This window comes from Canis lupus, chromosome 24 (genome assembly GCF_003254725.2).
Source record: "Canis lupus dingo isolate Sandy chromosome 24, ASM325472v2, whole genome shotgun sequence".
Lineage (NCBI taxonomy): Eukaryota > Metazoa > Chordata > Mammalia > Carnivora > Canidae > Canis > Canis lupus.
In genome coordinates, this window is record NC_064266.1 from 46,740,268 (window position 1) to 46,757,758 (window position 17,491).

General features: G+C 70.9%; 1 protein-coding gene across 1 annotated transcript; it reads left to right on the forward strand.

The window, feature by feature from the left end:
• Window positions 1–1,692: 1,692 nt before the first annotated feature.
• COL9A3 (collagen type IX alpha 3 chain) lies at window positions 1,693–17,401 on the forward strand. The gene is made up of 31 exons (XM_025470649.3): window positions 1,693–1,823; window positions 2,328–2,396; window positions 3,527–3,562; window positions 4,181–4,252; window positions 4,566–4,619; window positions 5,117–5,152; window positions 5,560–5,613; window positions 5,933–5,986; window positions 6,244–6,285; window positions 7,064–7,120; window positions 7,496–7,549; window positions 8,030–8,083; window positions 8,397–8,450; window positions 8,688–8,741; window positions 9,450–9,503; window positions 10,109–10,162; window positions 10,900–10,953; window positions 11,044–11,097; window positions 11,245–11,289; window positions 11,442–11,495; window positions 11,573–11,626; window positions 11,965–12,018; window positions 12,121–12,192; window positions 13,023–13,058; window positions 13,469–13,513; window positions 14,128–14,160; window positions 14,300–14,446; window positions 14,566–14,620; window positions 15,051–15,233; window positions 15,923–16,000; window positions 16,743–17,401. Exons 1-31 carry the CDS (start codon window positions 1,746–1,748, stop codon window positions 16,931–16,933), a joined length of 2,031 nt encoding a protein of 676 aa, XP_025326434.3. The 5' UTR covers window positions 1,693–1,745; the 3' UTR covers window positions 16,934–17,401.
• The last annotated feature ends 90 nt before the right edge of the window (window positions 17,402–17,491 follow it).

Sequence of the window (17,491 nt, forward strand, 5' to 3'; positions counted from 1 at the left end):
GCACAGGTTCAATAAAGCAGCACAAACCTGGGAGGGAGAGCCCCTTGGAGCAAAGCTAGGAATGGTGTGTGGGCCCAGCAGTGGGGACCTAGGGCCTGGCAGGCAGCTCTGGCCCCCCCCGACCGCCTGCACACTCATGGATAATGCTTTGGTTTTGCCTGGTGGCACCGGGTGTGGGGACTGCTGTGGCCGCTGGAGCTTCGAGGCGGGGCAGCTCTCCATGGGGAGGGGCTGTGGAGGGAGGGATGGGTGGGGGTGTGGGTGGGGCAGGGGTTCAGGCACCACGTCCCTCCCTTGACCCCGGTGAAGGCCAGCTGGGCGTCCTCTGAGTCTGATCCAGCATGGGGGTGGGGGAGGTGGGCCGGGCAGGTATGGCCCAGGGGAGATGGGGGGGCTCCCCAGGCTGCGGGCTTGGGGGTCGGGGTGGGATGGCCCGCCTGTCTGAGGGTGTCCTAGGATGACCGAACTCCGCTGGAGGGCAAGAGCTTTCGAGCTTCCCTGGGCCCCCCCCCCACCCGGGATGGAATCCACGCGCACCCTCCCATCAGGGCCGCGGCTGCGTGGGAGGGAGCCGCCCAGTCTACCCCAGTGGGGAGTGAGATCTTGTCTGAACCCCTTTGCTTCCCCCTCCATCCCTTGCGTTTTCTACTCACTGCTCCCGTGGGAACCCTCGGCACCTCAGAAGTCCTGGGTCCCCCCCCCCACGGAAATGAAGCCCATGTACAGACTGGTCCAGAGTCGTGACTTTCTCAGGTGTCCATCGGTTACAGATCCGACTGTCCCGACTCCGCGTCGCTCGCTGTTGCGCTTGGCTAGTGAAAGAATGAGGGAGAGCAGAGTTCCTGCAGCTGTAAACCCGAGAGCAGCTTGTCCCGGGGAAGTCAGGGTTCCCACCCGGCTGTGGGCCGAGAGCCTGCGAACTCAGTGGGCCTGTGGGTGACCCGGGTCGGAGAGACCCCGTGGGGGCCGCCCTGCCGTTCCTATGCCCTCCCAGGGTGAAGCAGAGTTTGCCCGAATCCAGGGCCCCCGGGCTGCCCGAGGCTTGTGAAAAGCGGGACCGGCCGACAGCAGCCTTAGGGGGCCCGTCCCTCAGCGCCTTTGCTCGGCCCCACGGCCCTGGTGATGCTTCCCTCCTCTGCCAGGGCCACCACTTCGTCGCGCTCGGGGGTGGGGGGGTGGGGGGGCAGAGCCGGAGAAGAGTGTGGCCCTTGCCGGGGACGGAGGACGTGATGGACCGACCATCCGGAGAGTGACAGTTTGGAGACAGGCCCCCAGGGATGGGAGGCTCGGCCCTAGACTTCGGAGCAGGGACCAGCTGTAGGGGCCCCGTCCTGGGGCTTCCTGGCCTCGGGCAGCCCGGGAGGTCCCCCTGGGTCGAGGCTCCGGCCGCCCCTCCTCCAGCGGGGCCCCTCGGGGCCATCCACACCCTGTCGAGGAACAGGAGAGAAAAGAGGGTCTTTCTTTCCTGCTCAAAGGTCCGTGTGTGCAGCTCATCCGTCTCGGGATAATTTTAACTCCGAGGCTGGCCAGAGGCTGCCACTGGGCTCCTTTCTTCGCCGGCGCGGCGCGGGGCGGGGGCGGGCGGAAGCCCCAGGTGGGCCCGGCTGAATGGGGGGCTTGTGCGCGCGGGGCGGGACCTGGCCGGGGGCCCGCGCCGCCCGCCGCCCCGCCCGCCCGCCCGAGCCCCGGCGCCCCAGCCCCGCCGCCCAGAGGCGCGCAGAGCCGCTGAGAGCGCGGGCGCAGCCATGGCCGGGGCCCCCACGCTGGCCCTGCTCCTGCTCGCGCGGCTCCTGGCCGCCACCCTGACCGGGACCGGGGCGCAGGTGAGCGGGCCGCGGCGGGCAGCGGCGGGGCGGGAGCGCGGGGCTGGGCGCCGGCGTCGAGCAGCCGCCGGGGGACCCTCCCCCCGCCCCGCCCGCGAGTGAGCCTGGAGCCCGGGACGCGTGGGGACCCGGCGCGCCCGGAGCCACGGCCGGCCTCGCCGCAGGGCCGAGTCTGGGCGCCCCACCGGGTCCCCGCGGACGCCGGGACAGCTCGCCGAGCCCGGGACGCTGCCCTGTCCTCGCCCGGCCCAGGGTCCGCCGCCACCAGAGGCACAATGTCGCCTTTGTTCCTTAGGCTCCCCGTGGCGCAGCCCCTCCTGGCCAAAGACCGACTGCAGATACCGCCAGCCCGAGGCCTTGGGGGGGCCTCCGAGGCAGGCGTGGGGCGGGGGCTCGGGACCCAGGAAGAGGGGACGCTGCCGGGCTGACCCGAGGCCAGCCCGGGGGACCGGCCCCACCGGAGGGGGGAGGGCACAAATGTCTAATGACATTTCTCCGTTTCAGAAAGTGGGACCTCAAGGCCCCCCCGGTCCCCAAGGGCCACCTGGGAAGCCGGGCAAGGATGGCATTGATGTGAGTTCAGGGGTGGGAAGGGCCGGGGAGGGTTCGATGTGGTTCTGGCCCGGCCCAGCCTCCCCGAGCCCCCAGGCCTGATGGACTCAAAACCAAGCCCCACTGGCCAGGGCTGCGAAATGGGACACAGACGGCCCTTGCGCCCGCTCAGGGTTCACCCCACAGGGACTGTGTCCACAGACGGGGAGGGGCGCCGCTCGGTGGTCTCTGGGCTAGAATTGGGTACTGAGGTGTGAGGGCCCAGGCGGTGGAGGGGACTTGGGAGCTGGCTCTGCCCCAGACACGGTGCCCTCCAAGGGCATCCCAGGTCAAGGGCGGCCCCGTCCTGCAGCCTGCCTCCCCCAGGACCGTCTGGGGTGAACCCCCAATGCAGCCACCAGCATGAAAGGTGCTCCAGGCCTCTCCTCACCCATAATGTGCCGCAGGAGCCCCCTTGACCGGTCCCTCAGCCTCTCTCTGAGTCTCCGAGGGCCTGGATGGCCCGGGGTCTCCTGTCCACCCCAGGCCTGGCCGACCCCGACCCACAGGGTGCTCAGCGACAGCCCCATGGGAGTGGGGTAGGGGAGGGCAGCGTGGCCCAGGGCTGGCTCCCATGCTCCTCCCAACCAGGCCTGGCCCCTGGTCCCCCAGGACTCCCAAGCTGACCGGAGTCAAGTTGAGTCATTCCTTCGGGCGGGGGGGGCTCCCTCTTAAAAACCTGCCCTGGAAGACTCAGTTAAAGGGTGTCAGGCTTAGTGGTCATGGGGGATTGGGGTGCCTCCTTGGGCCTCGGTGAGACTGGGGGGCTGCCTGAGAGGCAGGCGGCCTCTCAGTGCCCACAGCCCACCCTCTGAAGATTCTTAGGCTGAGTGGGGGCTGCTGCAGGACAGTCCCTTTCTCCTGGAGGCTCTGTCCCTCTGCCCTCAAATGGTCCTCAAGGGTGGGCCCTGTAGGGGCTGAGCCCCGGCTGTCCAGCTCCCCCTGTCCCCAGCTCCCACCTCTGTGTCTGACCCCAGAGGGGAGGCACCCCCAAATGTGGATGACTTGGGGTGCCTGCATGTCATCCGCTGGGGCCTCTGGGGCCAGCTGCACCCCCCTAAGCCCCACCTTTCAGGAGACGCTGCTACATGTGGGTGTCTTCCCCTCTGCAGGGAGAAGCTGGGCCTCCCGGTCTGCCCGGGTCCCCGGTGAGTGTCCAGCCCCAGTGAGGGGAGGGGTGGCCCTAGAACAGAGGGGTCATTGACACCCCTTCTCACCGCGCCGGGCTGGAGGCCTCAGAGGGCTCAGAGCAGGGGCCTGGCCAGGAAGCGGGCGGGAGGGAGTGTGTGGGATTCTGTGTGTCTCTGGGTAGGGGCTGGCTTGCGAGCTTTCTCTGTGCCAGGCAGGCCAGGTCACTATAGCGGGTTAGGGGTCCCCCAGTGAGCTTTCATGCAGCTGTTCAGGCTCGGGAACTCAGGGTCCTGGGGCACCCTGGGGGTGGGGGGCCCACAGAGGAGCACACTGCCCGACACTTGGGGGGCCAGAGCAGCAGGTGAACGAAGCATCCAGGTGAATGTCCCCCAGGTGTGATGGAGCAGGAGGGGGCAGCTGGAGGGGCAGCCTGCTGGGGCCAGCAAGGGGGGCCGAGGCGCCCGAGCTGGGGGGCTGCAGGAAGGCGGGCAGGGCCTCTGGTGCACAGGGGCTGCTCCTCAGCTGCCTAGCTGCCTGGCGGTGCCCCGGCTGGGAGACACTTCTCTACTGGGGAGGCCAGGGCTCTGGGCTGCGCCTGCGCTCACGCCTCTGCTCCCCCCACCCCCTTCCCCCAGGGACCAACAGGGGCCCCAGGGAAGCCAGGGAAGCCAGGAGAGGCCGGGCTGCCAGGACTGCCCGGTGTGGACGTGAGTGCCCCCCCCACCTGGAGGAAAGGGTTTAATCCCCAAGTCTACCTTAATTGCTGTTCTCCAGCTGTGCCTGCTGCGTCCCAAGAGAGGCAGCGGATGTCCCCGGCAGGGGGCCGCTGGCCTTCAGCCCCGACCATGCCCCCTCCCCCTCCCCGACGGAGCTGAAACCGCTGCCCCGCTTGCCAGGGCCCCAGGCCGGCGCCAGGCCCCCGGGCTTCGTGAGGGCCGAGCAGGGCTCTGGGAGGGGCGCCCGGTGCGCGGCCGGCCGGAGCGGAAGGGGCCACCCCAAGGCTCTGTCCTCTCTCCCCAGGGCCTGACGGGGCAGGACGGACCTCCCGGACCCAAGGGCGCACCTGGGGAACGGGTCAGTGCCCCCCGCCCCCTCCCCGCACTGCACGCCCTCAGCTCAGGAGCAGGTCCCAGGTTCCGTGGGGTTCTGTGGGGCTCCACGTCCACGGGAGGCGCGGGCTGGCGAGCGGCCAGACCACGGAGTCCCACGCCGGCCTCTGGTCATGGTTGTCCTCGCGTGCAGCCCGGGTTGGGGGATGAGCAGCCCTCGAGCGCGTCCTCCTGGGACCAGGCCAGCTCCAGGCTTCGTGGGGAGCCCCTGGGGGAAGGGACACAGCAGGGGAGGGGCCCCAGGTGCCAGCACTGGGTCCCTAGCGTGCGCCTTCCTGCTGCCTGGGCGCCGGCCCTGTGCCGCTCGCTCTAGTCATTTCCTCAGCCGATTGGGGGCAAAGGACGTCGCCGCCCCGGCCTCAGGCGTCTGTAAGGCAGCCTCGTGGGGGGCGGGGGCAGGTTTGCACTCAGAGCTCTGGGAGCCTGGGCCCAGCCCTCCTGACCGCTGCTCTCCTTCCGCAGGGAAGCCTGGGACCCCCGGGGCCTCCCGGGTTGGGGGTGAGTATCGCTTCCCCCCCAGGCTGACCAGGTGGGGGCCCCCGGGAGCCTCTGCAGGGCTGGCTCCGGGCTGTGCGCTCTCTCCCCAGGGGGGCGTCTCCTGTGCCAGGCGCTGCCCCCCGGGGCGCCTCCCTCCTATCCTGGGGGAGCGACAGGCAAACCTGTCCTGGCCCTGCAAGTTCTGACCCTATGCTTGGCCTTGCAGGGCAAAGGCCTCCCTGGACCCCCCGTGAGTACTGACCACCCTCGTGCCCCCCACCCCGTCCCCCCGCACGTGCCCAGCCCTCTCAGAGACAAGCTGAGGGGCCTGGGTTCCTGTCCCTGGAGAGGGGCTGACCAGCCCTGCGTGGGGGCCTCAGAGCTCTGTGGGTGCAGAGCCCCGCGTCTCACTCTGTTTCCTCCCCCAGGGAGAGGCAGGAGAGAGTGGTGTCCCCGGTGGAATCGGCCTCCGGGGCCCCCCGGTGAGTGGCTGCCCCTGACCTTCCCCCTGCTCAGAGCAGGGCCCTGCCTGTCCGGCCCCCCAGGGCAGCCACCGAGGGCCTCCCCCGCTTCTCCTCCCTTCCCTCCCTTTCCCCCCCAACCCCCCTTTCTTGGTGGAGCCCTGACTGTCCCCAGGGATGTGGACAGACCAGGGATGTGCCTTGGACGGGAGCACAAGGCCAGGGCAGAGTGGGAGCACCCCGAGGGCACAGGCCCGGGAGGCTTCCCTCTGGAAGTAGCTGGTCCCCTCAGCTCAGGCCGAGGCGGGCCCTGCTCCACCTCACGCGTCATTCCCCCCAGGGACCCTCTGGACTGCCAGGCCTCCCCGGCCCCCCCGGACCTCCCGGACCCCCCGTAAGTCCTGGGCAGGGGGCCCCAGAGCCTCTCAGGGCAAGTGCCGGGCATGGCAGGCTTGACAGCCTGTCCCCGGGGCCCCCAGCCCCAGAACCCACGCCCACCTGGGCTCCCACCCACCTCCCAGACCTGCGCTGGGCCGCTGACGGGGGACGGGCAGGGCCGGGGCAGGTGGTGTCTGGTGGTGGTGGTGCCAGCGCGGGTCTCGGCGGGGGGCCGGGGAGGGCGGGGTCAAAGCCAGCATCTTTGTGTTCCAGGGTCACCCAGGGGTCCTCCCTGAGGGCGCCACTGACCTTCAGGTAGGCGCGCAGCCATCCTTGAAGGGGGCCCCCAGCTCGGGGACCCATGTGGAGAGTGGCCCGTCCCTCCCGCCGAGACTCCCCCACAGGAGGGAGGGACGGGCCTGGGCACCCCGCCACCGGCCGCGCAGCTGTGACCAAGCCGCGGGGCTCCTCAGGGTGCGGCCGTGTCCCGCGTCCCGACGGCTCCCGCTCCCCCCGGCTTTGAGCTGCGTGCGTGGGGAGCAGCGTCTGGGGAGGCCCCGGGCCTCGCGGAAGGGCCGGCGAGGAGGGAAGGCTGGGTCACCCTGCGTCCCGCGGCCTGGCCAGCTGGCGTCCCAGGGGGAGGGCTTGGCGATCTTCCGGAATCGGGAGCAGAGGTCGATGGCACCGGCTCTGTGCCCCATCAGCTGTGGAATGATCTAGAAAACCCAGCGCCATCCCTTGGGTCTCACCGCGCCCCGGGCCTGGAGCATCCCACCTGTGCCCCCAGGACACCTGTTTGCTCCTAAAGCAATTTGTGTCCCGAGAAGCGCAGCCTGAAATTTGCCGCGGGGACGCGGGACGAAGGCCCCTGTGCGGCCAGCAGCCACCATGGAGCCGCCGCCGAGCGGGAGGCCGGGGCTGTGCAGGAGCTCCCTGCACCCGCAGCCGCCCTGAGGCCCTGCCCGGGGTCCCCGGAGGCCCCGGTGTGCCCGAGGCCCCTCCGCTCGGGGGACGGCCTGTGCCAGGCCCTGGGAGCCCGGGTCTGTCAGGTCCCAGGTTGTCTGGGGGGTCTGACCCCTCTGTTTTCCGACAGTGCCCGGCCATCTGCCCACCAGGCCCCCCCGGTCCCCCAGGAATGCCGGGGTTCAAGGTGAGGCGGCCCTCCTCGCCCCAGGGGACACAACAGCCTGGTCTAACGTGGGGCTGGAGGTCTTGGGGGCAGTTGGGGGGACCCACGGGTCCAGAAAGCCCCGGCTGTTGCAGGAAGAAAGGTCTGACTTCCCACCCAGCGGGGGGCCCTGCTCCGTCCCTGTCCCTGTGTCCCTGCTCGACTCTGCTCCACACGGAGTGGCCACCAGGACTGGGAGGCACTGGGAGAGGGCTGGGGCTGGGGAAGCCGGACTCAGGCCCCAGCTCCCTTCGCTGGCCCGGCCCTGCCCCCTTGCCCTGTCCTCAGTTTCCCTGCAGGGGTCTGTTTGGGGCCGCTGGGGGTGGGCTGTGACTCCTCGCCCCCACTGGCTTTCAGGGGCCCACCGGCTACAAAGGAGATCAAGGAGAGGTCGGCAAGGACGGCGAGAAGGTGACCGTGGGCCACAGTGGGGCTGGCCGCCTGGGGGGGTCTGCCCGGGCAGCGGGGGTGCTGGGGGACAGGCCCGGGCGGCGCTGGCAGGGGGCAGGGCCGGGGCTGCACAGGCGAGGGTGGGTGAGGGCGTGCTGGCCGCCTCTGCCGCTGCTCAGGGCAAGTGACTTGGGCCAGGGTCTCTGGACAGACCCCACCTGCCCGGTCTCACGGGGCCGCTGCCCGCGGAGGAGGGGGCTGTCCGGGTGAGGCTGGGGACACCATGAGCCCCCCAGGCGGCCCCACAGCAGCCCGGCAGAGGCGTCTGGAAGGGCTGGGGGCTTTGCTGGAAGCCGGGCTGTGGGGACCCCTGGCCTCGGAGGCTCCACGGAGGAGAGGGCGATGGCCCCGCTGCTCGGGCTCAGGGTGGGGGTGCAAGGGTGCGGAGAGCTGCCGGGGAGCTGCACCCACCCAGCTGACGCCGCTTCACCTCCGCTGCAGGGCGATCCTGGCCCCCCTGGGCCCGCTGGCGTCCCTGGCTCTGTGGGGCTGCAGGTGAGGGGGGCCTGGGAGGCTGGGGGAGGGGGAGGGGAGCCCCTTGGACGACCTGCAGGGGGGCGGTGCGCCAGTACCCGCCAGGGGAGCCCAGCCGGGGTCCTGCCTCTTGCAAATCCCAGGGGGGTGGGCCCCCCGCTGCCCCCTCCAGGGCGAGTGGCACCCCCTCCCGCTTCCCCTCCCGCTGCCCCTCCAGGGCCTGGCCTGAGGCCAGGTGTTCCTGGGACGACTGCAGGGCCCTCTGGGGCTCCAGGCGGTGCAGTCCTGGGGGGCTGCTGGCCCAGGCCCTACCTTCCCATCTCCCTCCTCACAGGGGCCTCGGGGACTCCGAGGTCTGCCCGGGCCGGCTGGGCCCCCAGGGGATCGGGTGAGTCAGCCAGCGCCAGCCATGCCCCGTCAGCCCGGCCCTGGGGGGCTGCCTCCAGATGGGGAGGGGTCCTGGGGAGGGGTCCTGGGGAGCCCGAGAGAAGGCGCGGACGTGGGGGAGGATGGAGGGTTAGGGGCCTCTGGGCGGCGGGCGGCTGCAGGTGTTCGGCTGGGGCTGCCCGAGGATGGAGCCCAGTCCCCTGGGGGACGCGGGCCAGACCCCCCCTCTCCTTCTCAGGGTCCCATCGGATTCCGAGGGCCGCCAGGGATCCCAGGAGCCCCCGGGAAAGTGGTACGTGTGCATCTGGGGGGGCGGCCGTGCAGGTGCGGGCTGTGCTCCTCCTCCTCCTCACACACCTCCCCCAGTCCCATGCGGCCCCTCCCCGGGCTGAGTCCTCTCGTGGCCCCATCCCCTGGGCACCCCCAGCAGGTGGCACCCCTCCCTGGGCAGGTGTCCAAGGGCACATCCAGGGGGCAGTGGGTCGAGTGACCAAGGAGCCTGTTCTCAGTGGGAAGTGGGCATTCTGGTCTCCACACACGGGGGGAAGGTCAGCACCCCTCCGCCCCCCTCGGCAGCCCCAGTTGTGCCTCCCCCCCCCCCCCCCCCCCCGACCTCAGCCGGGCTGAGCCCACCAGTCTCCCTCAGCTCAGCTCTCTCGCCATCTCTGGCACTTTATGTGTCGTCCCACCGCCCCCCCACCCCTCGGCACCCCCTCTACCCCCACCCCTCTACCCCCTCCATCCCCTCTGCCCCCACCCCTCCACACAGCCCCGCCCCCCCACCCCCTGCACCCACTCTATCCCCACTCCTTGGCACACCACCGCCCCCCACTGCCCACCCCTCCGCAAACCCCCACCGTTCCATCCCCACCCCTCCACACACCCCCACCCCTCCACCCCCTCCATCCCCTCCCCTCCACCCTCTCCATCCCCTCTACCCCCACCCCTCCGCATACCCCCATATCCCCACACCCCCTCACCTCCAACCCCATCATTTCAGGGTGACAGAGGCGAGAGGGGCCCAGAGGGTTTCCGCGGCCCCAAGGGTGACCTTGTAAGTAAGAGAACCTTGCTCCTCTGGGTCCTTCCTCCAAAACACCTGCTCCGGGGCGGGGGTGGGGGGTGGGGGTGGGGACGCCCAGAAGGCACGTGCCGGGGTGGGGGGCTGCGCTCTCCTGGGCCCGGCCTGCTGGGGTGCTGGGCAGTGGCCCCGCAGCTCTAACGAGCTCCCCTCGAGGCCCAACTCGGGGTGCGAATTCCGGCTGCTGACGCTGCTCCAGCTGCGGCGGGCGGGGTGGGCTCGGCCGGGCCATGCAGCTGTGGGCCGGGCTGACAGAGAAGGGGACTCGCGTGAGCAGGTGAACAGAAGCTGCCGGATGACCAACTGAGGCGACCGTCCGCAAGCCGCCATTCGCCGCGGTCACCTTCGGACCAACCTCGCCGCCCCTGGACGGAGCGCGGCGGTCGCAGGGGCACGAGGCGGCGAGGACGCGACGAGGAGTCCGGGCTTTCCCCTGGGCTTCGGGGTGGGCCACCGCCGCTGTCCCCAGCCCCGAGCACGGCGCCGGCCCCGACGTGAGGGGGCCGCCTAGGCTGCCTGGGAATTGGGGGCGTCGGCTGCGGGGAGCATTCCTCAGGGGCCAACTGTGTGTCTTTCAGGGCAGACCCGGCCTCAAGGGAGTCCCCGGGATGGCCGGGCCGGGCGGGGAGCCGGTGAGTACCCACGGCCGCGGTGCCGGGCGAAGCAGGAGTCGCGGCCCTCGATGGGTCCCGTCCTCTGTGGCTGCCCCCCCGACAGTCCCCCTGCAGCCGCGGGGCCGCCCCGGCCGGCACGTGGCCCCCAGTCGGCCCCCGATCCCACTGGGCGCGGGCCCGGCGTGGCGCACACGGCTTGGGGGCCCCAGTCGAGCTCGTCCGCCTTCCAGGGGCGTGCAGCCAGAAGGGTGGCCGGGCAGGACCCGTGGGCGCGGGTGTGGGGCCCCCTGGGGGTCGTGGGGCTGCCTGGACCCCGCTCTCGGGCCCCATAGGCTCCTCCGCCCGCCACCTCTGGGAAGGCGGGGCCGAGGGGGCACGAGAGGGAAGCGGCCTGCTGTCCTGCTGGCTTCCCAGCCTGCGCGGGGTTCTCCGTCCCCAAATTTGTCCAGACGGTGGGGTCGGGAAGGCCACTGCCCAGCTCCCCAGCCTGTTCCGTGTCTGTGACACGGGCCACCGTGTCGTGTGGGTGCCGGGGGCGGCGCGGGGTCACAGCGGCCTCAGCCCCCCGCCGGGTGCCAGCAGCCCTCACCTGCAGGCCCAGGGCAGCCCGGTCACCGCGCGGCCGCTGAGCTGTGTGACCACGGCCGCCCCAGGGCAGCCCGGGCTGCGCGCACGCGGTGCCGGGAGGGGAGCCGGGGCGGGAGGAAGGGGTACCCAGGGGGCCCAGCAGGCCTCACGCCGTCACGCGTCCCCAGGGAATGCCAGGCAAGGACGGCCGGGATGGCGTGCCGGGACTGGACGGCGAGAAGGTTGGTGAGGCGCCGGCGGCCTAGGCGGGAGGGGGGTCTGCGGAGTTGGGCCTCCCGGGCCTCAGCACCCCGTCCCCCGATCTCCCGCAGGGAGAGGCCGGTCGCAACGGTGCCCCAGGAGAGAAGGGTCCCAACGGGCTGCCGGTGAGAGCACGGGCTTCCTTCGGTGCTCGCGGGGCGGGGCTCAGGCCCTCGGGTCCCTGAGTGGGGGCTTGCGCCGGGGGAGGTGCTCCCTGCGGGGCGCTCCCTGCGGGGTGCTCCGCAGCCCTGACGCCTGCCTGTGATGCGCAGGGCCTCCCGGGTCGAGCAGGGTCCAAGGGCGAGAAGGGAGAACTGGTAGGTGGCTTCTCTGTGCTGGTGGGGGGAGGGGCAGCCCGGCCGGACCTGGAGGGGGAGGGGCCCGGGGGGGGGGGTGCGGGGCGGCACCCAGGGCTGGAGGGGAGGGAGGGGGAAGGAGGGCGGCACTCAGGGCCCTCCCGTCTGTGCAGGGCCGAGCTGGAGAGCTGGGGGAGGCTGGCCCCTCGGGAGAGCCTGGCATCCCGGTAAGTGTTCCCCTGCCCCGTGCGCCCCCCGAGTCCACGGACCCTGCTGACACCCCTATCCCCTTGTCCTCGTGCAGGGGGACGTTGGCGTGCCTGGGGAGCGTGGTGAGGCTGGCCACAGGGGCTCGGCGGTGAGTGAGGGGCTGCGGCGTGGCATGGGGGGGCGTGGAGTGTCACCATGACCCAGCCTCTGTGGGGGGCGCGCAGCCGTGTCTGTGGTGACCCCGTGAAGGCCCCGGGGCGGAGAGGGTTGGGCCCAGCTGTCCCGTGTGCGCAGCCCTGCCTGGGGGCAGGTAGTGAGGACCCTGGCCCGGGGCCCAGGCGGCCGTGGATGGGGGGCTTGGACCCAGGACGACTGCCGCGTGGGACCGGAGGGCGAGCCTGACCTCGGCCACCCACCGCCCCGCCCCTCTGTCCCCGGGGCCCCTGGGGGGGCAGAGTGGACTCACTTCCTGCTTCTCTCTCTCAGGGGGCTCTGGGCCCACAAGGCCCTCCTGGAGCCCCTGGCGTCCGCGGCTTCCAGGTGTGTAAGGTTTGGGGCCAGACTGTGTCCAGGAGCCGGGGGGGTGGGGGGGTCCCCCTGGGGTCCTTTGTGGGTGCTGACTAGCTGGGTCCTTGTCTGTAGGGCCAGAAGGGCAGCATGGGCGACCCCGGCCTGCCGGGTCCCCAGGGCCTCCGAGGTGCCTCAGGTGACCGGGTGAGTGGCTGTGGGGGTCAGTGCTCCAGGCTCCATGGGGGCCTGGGGGGCGCTGGGGGGCCTGGGGGGCCGGGTTGGGCTGTGGGGCCGGGGTGGGGGCGGCCTCATCTGTTGGGTTTGCCAAGGACCTGGACACGCGGTGCCGCTGTGTGAAGACCCCACCCCCTGTCGCTGTTTCTAACTTTCTGCTGCTCCTGTGACGGGCGGTGGAGTCCCCGTGGGGCCCCTGCTGTCCCGGGACAGTCGGGCACACAGGGCAGCACAGAGCCCGGCTAGGATCACTGCGGGTGGGGCCCAGGGGACGCCCACCCAGCCCTCCCTTCCTACCCGGGGGTGGCGGGGCCACCGAAACCACGGGCCTATGGCCGGGCCAGGGGGCCCTTCGTTAGCTTCCAGGCGGGAAATCTGAAGGCGTTCCCGCGTGTCCCACCCCCAGGAGGTCACACCTCGGCCCCCGCCCCGTGGGCCAGGCTCCCACTCCTGCCGCGATTTGAGCAAATGGGCAATTTTTATTTTACTGTTCTCGGGAGAGCCCAGCAGTTCCCCGACCCGTCCCTAACCACACGGTCCGCGGCGCCGCCCCGACGACTGCTTGTGCGAGGGCCGCGCAGTCCGTGGCACCTGGAGCGCCCGCGGCGGAGGAGCCGTGAAGCAGCCGTGGCACTGCCCGCGGGACGGCGCTCCGGGGCCCTAAGACCACGGTTCTTTGGGAAGATTCCAGCACCACCAGGGCAGGCGCGGAGCGCTGGGGGGCGGCGGGGCTGAGCGCGGGAGCGCTCTGCCTTCGGGGGGCTCCGGGCTCCCTCTCATGCTGACCTCCTCTGTGCCAGGGCCCGGGGGGAGCCGCAGGCCCTAAGGGAGACCAGGTGAGTGGGCGCCGGGGCTCAGGTCCCCTGCACGCGCGGCCGGCAGCCCAGCTCCCCGTCGTCTCTCTCCCTTGCTCCGGGGGGACACCCAGCCCCACTTCACGGTTGGCTCCCGGGGGTGCGACCCCCCTGACCTGGGAATGTGACCTTGTGAGGGGCGGCGGGGCGGTCCTGGGCCTCAGGCCCGCTTGTGGGAGCTCAGAAATGCATCGCGGGAGGGGGAGGGGGCGGGCCTGCCACCTCCCGGAGGACCTAGAGCAGTCCCAGCGCCTGCGGTTCTGCTGGGCAAGAAGGCCGGCGTGTCCTGTCCCCAAGTGCGGTCAGCCGGTGCCCCACCCTGGGCCCGGGGCTCGCGTGCCAGCTCCCGGGGCCTGGGGACAGCTCTCTGACCTGCAGGCCTGTTGTTTCAGGGCGTTGCAGGTTCCGACGGCCTCCCTGGGGACAAAGGAGAGCTGGTGAGTGGGACTGGGGTTAGGTCGGCCTCACTGATCCACAGGTGGGAAGGAACGCCAGGCTTGGCTTGCGGGGGGGCGGGGAGGGGCGTGGGCAGCCCCGGGGAGGCCGAGGCTGTGGGCGGGGCCGCAACTGTAGCCAAGACACCTCGGGGCTGCGTGTGCGCCTGCGTGGCTTATCCTGCCCAATTCCTGGACGACCTTGACCGGTGGGGCCCTGGGACCCCATCCCTGTTAATCCCATGGGGGGCCTCTGGCAGTGGATGTGCAGCTGGGAAGCGTCCCGAGGACACGCTGGGGACGGGGAACCCCAGGCACAGCGACGCTTAGACGCTCGTTATTTATTACGTGATAAGAAGGAAACAGGAAGCCCAGTAAACGTGTGTAAGGAAACGTACCGAGCAGATGCCGCAAACACTCAGGGAAAATAAGTCACACAGACGTGAGTGGGTGGAACACGATCCCAGCGAGACACACAACGTCCCCGGGGCACAGTGGCCGCCCGACGGCCTCAAGCAGCCCCGTGGTGGTTTTGGGGCCGGTCCCCGTCCTCCCCAAATCGCCCTGCGCGAGGGGCTCCCACCCAACAGCAGTGTCAAACACCTGCTCTCTTGCAGGGTCCCGGTGGCCCGGTCGGACCCAAAGGAGAGGTAAGCGGCTGCCGGCCATTCCCACGACAAAATCCAGAGGAGACGCCGGTGGGCCTGCCGGGGAGCGGGCAGGAGGGGGGCGGGGGCGGCGCTGCCCCCACTGCTCGCGCCCGACCCGCCGCCTCCTGGTCCCCTCTAGGCTGGCAGTCGAGGGGAGCTGGGCCCCAAGGGCATCCAGGGTCCCAACGGCACCAGTGGCGTCGAGGGCCTCCCGGGCCCGCCCGGCCCCGTGGGCTTCCCGGGCGTCCAGGGCGTGCCCGGCATCACCGGGAAACCGGGGGTTCCGGTAGGTCTTTCCGTTCTTGAGGGCAGCGTTCTGTGGCATCGGGGTGGCGGCCGGGCAGGGCACGTCGAGGAGCGCCCGCCTGCTCCCGTCTGCTGACGGACTCGCGGGGTGAATTTCAGGGGCGAGAAGCCAGCGAGCAGCACATCCGGGAGCTGTGCGGGGGGATGCTCAGCGGTGAGTGCCCCCCGCCCCGCGGGCCTCCCGCAGGCCTCGCGCCGCCCGCACCCCGGCCTCCTCCCACCCAGGGGCGCCCCGGGCAGGCCCAGCAGCCTGTAGGCCTCGGGGTGGTCCCGTCTGCACCGGCGGGGCTCCCTCCCCCCGGGATTTAACAGAGGCCGGGTGCGCGGCGGGGCAGGGGGGTGTCCCCAGATGTCTGTCCGATGAAACGCCAGCGGGGACCGAGCCCTGCGCCCTTGCAGCGCTGAGGGACTGAGTGGCCATCTCTTGGCCTCTCGGACTCCCAACCGAGGCCTGCTGCCTCACCCCCTGGTCCACGGACAAACGTAGCAGCCCCGGGGCCCCTGCCCCGAAGCCAGTGGGGCGACGGCCGCCCGCTGTGGCTCATCCTACTCTGCAGTAAACGCTCGCATCTCTGTTTCCCAAGAACAAATCGCGCAGTTGGCCGCTCACCTGAGGAAGCCTCTGGCGCCCGGATCCGCCGGGCGGCCTGGGCCAGCGGGGCCCCCAGGCCCCCCGGGGCCCCCAGGCTCCATCGGCCACCCCGGTGCCCGAGGGCCCCCTGGATACCGCGGCCCCACCGGAGAGCTGGGGGACCCGGGGCCCAGAGGTGAGTGGGCCGCCGGCCGCGCCCCGTGCCCCGTGCCCGGGCACCCTGGTACCTCAGCGGACGTTTCCCTCGAACGCCGTCAGGGCAGCATTTGGGGAGGAGGCGGCACCGGGGCCGTCGCAGAAGGCAGGAGTGTCCCGGCCCGGCGGCCCCCGGGGAGCGCCTGTCGCTGACCCCAGCCCGTCCCTCCCCGTCCCAGGAGCTCTTCCAAACCGGCCTCCAGCGCCCACTTCTGTGTGGGGCCGCGGTTGGCCGGATTCCAGGACCCGCCAACTTACTGACCAGATAATCGCGTTCCTGAAAACCAGCTTAAGAGAAAGGTTTCCAAGGGAAACTTCGCTCCCATCCCCCGTCGGCGGGCGCAGCTCGCGGAAGCCGCCAGCTCGCGGGCTTCTAGGCCTCGAGGCCGAGCCCCCACGGAGCCCCCACGGAGCCCCCACGGAGCCCCCACGGAGCCCGGCTCCGCCCAGACGCGAGGGCCCGTTCCCTCAGCCGGCTTGGCGCTGCCCTGGAGGCGCCGTCCTCCACGTGGGGTCTGAACACCTTTGAAAATAGAGTTCAAAACTCCGCGCCCTCCCGGTCCTGGCGCTCCTGCTCCTTCTGGGTGTTCCCCGGGGAAGGCTGTCCACGCGGGCGCCCCGCCCGTCACGCGCAGCCCAGCGCACCCTCACGCGTCTGCTTCCCGACAGGGGCCCCCGGGGACCGAGGAGACAAAGGCTCTGCAGGCGCGGGTCTGGACGGGCCGGCCGGGGACCAGGGCCTCCAAGGTACGTGCCCGTCAGCGGCGGCTCTGTGGCCACACAGCTGTCCCCGGGGCTGCGGCTGCGGGTGGACGCGTGTCCGTCTCCCGAGGAACGACGTGCCTCTCCGGGCGACGCCTCTCGGGCGGTCAGGAGCCGTCTCAGTGACCTCGTGTGACACCAAGAGGCTCGGGCGGGTCTGTCCCTGCGCGGGCGGCTGGGTTCCAGGCAGGGAGAGCCGTCCAGCATCAGCGTCAGTCACGAGCCAACACAGCGCCCCCCGAGGTGGCCCACGCGTACCCGGGATGCTGTCAGGAGCAGCGCCCCCCCCGCCCCGTCCATCCCCCCAGCCGCGCACACACGTCACCTAGGACAGCGTGGGTCACGCTCACACCCCCTCCTCCCCTGCAGGCCCCGCCCACGCCCCCCAGCCGACCCCATGCCTCCCTGTGCTCAGGGGACCCGTCCCTGAGGTGGGGGCCCCCGGGCTCCACTGCAGCACCCCCATCCCTGCTCACCAAGCAGCTCTGCACACGTACCCCTCGCCCCCGAAAGACCCTGTCTTCACTCGAGCTGCCATGCTCGGGGCAGACGCCAGGCCTCCACGGCCTCCCCACCTCGTCCTCCGCGCCGCCTCCTGCCCTCGGCCCTTCCAGAGGGAGGAAGCAGCCCCTAAGCAGCAGGGCTGGGGGTGGCGGGCTGAACGGATGGAAGTCACCACCGACGTCCTCTTCTCCCGTCAACACTCACCTTCCCGCTCCGCCTCCAGGACCACAAGGCGTGCCTGGCGTTAGCAAAGACGGCCGCGACGGGGCCAACGGCGAGCCCGGGCCTCCAGGCGATCCTGGCCTCCCTGGTGCTGTGGGTGCTCAGGGGACACCCGGCATCTGCGACACCTCGGCCTGCCAAGGAGCTGTGATGGGAGGCGGCGGGGAAAAGTCAGGTTCTAGAAGCTTCTAAAACGTAACCAAAGGAACTGAGGTGGTGGTGCCGATGCCAGCAGGGAGCTCTGGAGGGACGCCAGGAGTCGGCGGCACTCTGTGCCGGGAGGGGACAGCATGCCACCCGCGGCAGCCCCCGCGGCCCTCCTGGCCTGCCCCTCGTTCCTCGGTGGCAGCAGCCGGACACTTGTCCCTGAGAGCATCCGTCATAGACCTGTTGCCCAGTGTCGTCCTCCGTGCATCTCCACCTGTGCATCAGCTCTAACATCGTACCTCGGGCACGGGTCCCGTGTGCACGACCGAGACCCCACTTCTGAGAGGGAGACAGGGCACAGGTACACAAAGTCACGTACGATTCCACGAGACCTAAAACCGCAAGCTGTTCACACAGCGCTTGTGTAAGGAGATCTGCTCACAGGTAGCGGCAGATGAACCCGAGCGACCCCAATCTAACAAATAAAGGATTTCACGTACGGTACCCCCTCCACACATGGTCTAGTCTGATTTACCTGCTTCCTGGGTACAAACTTTTGACTGTCTCTGAGTAACAGTATTTATTGAAGGAAAGTCTACTGCT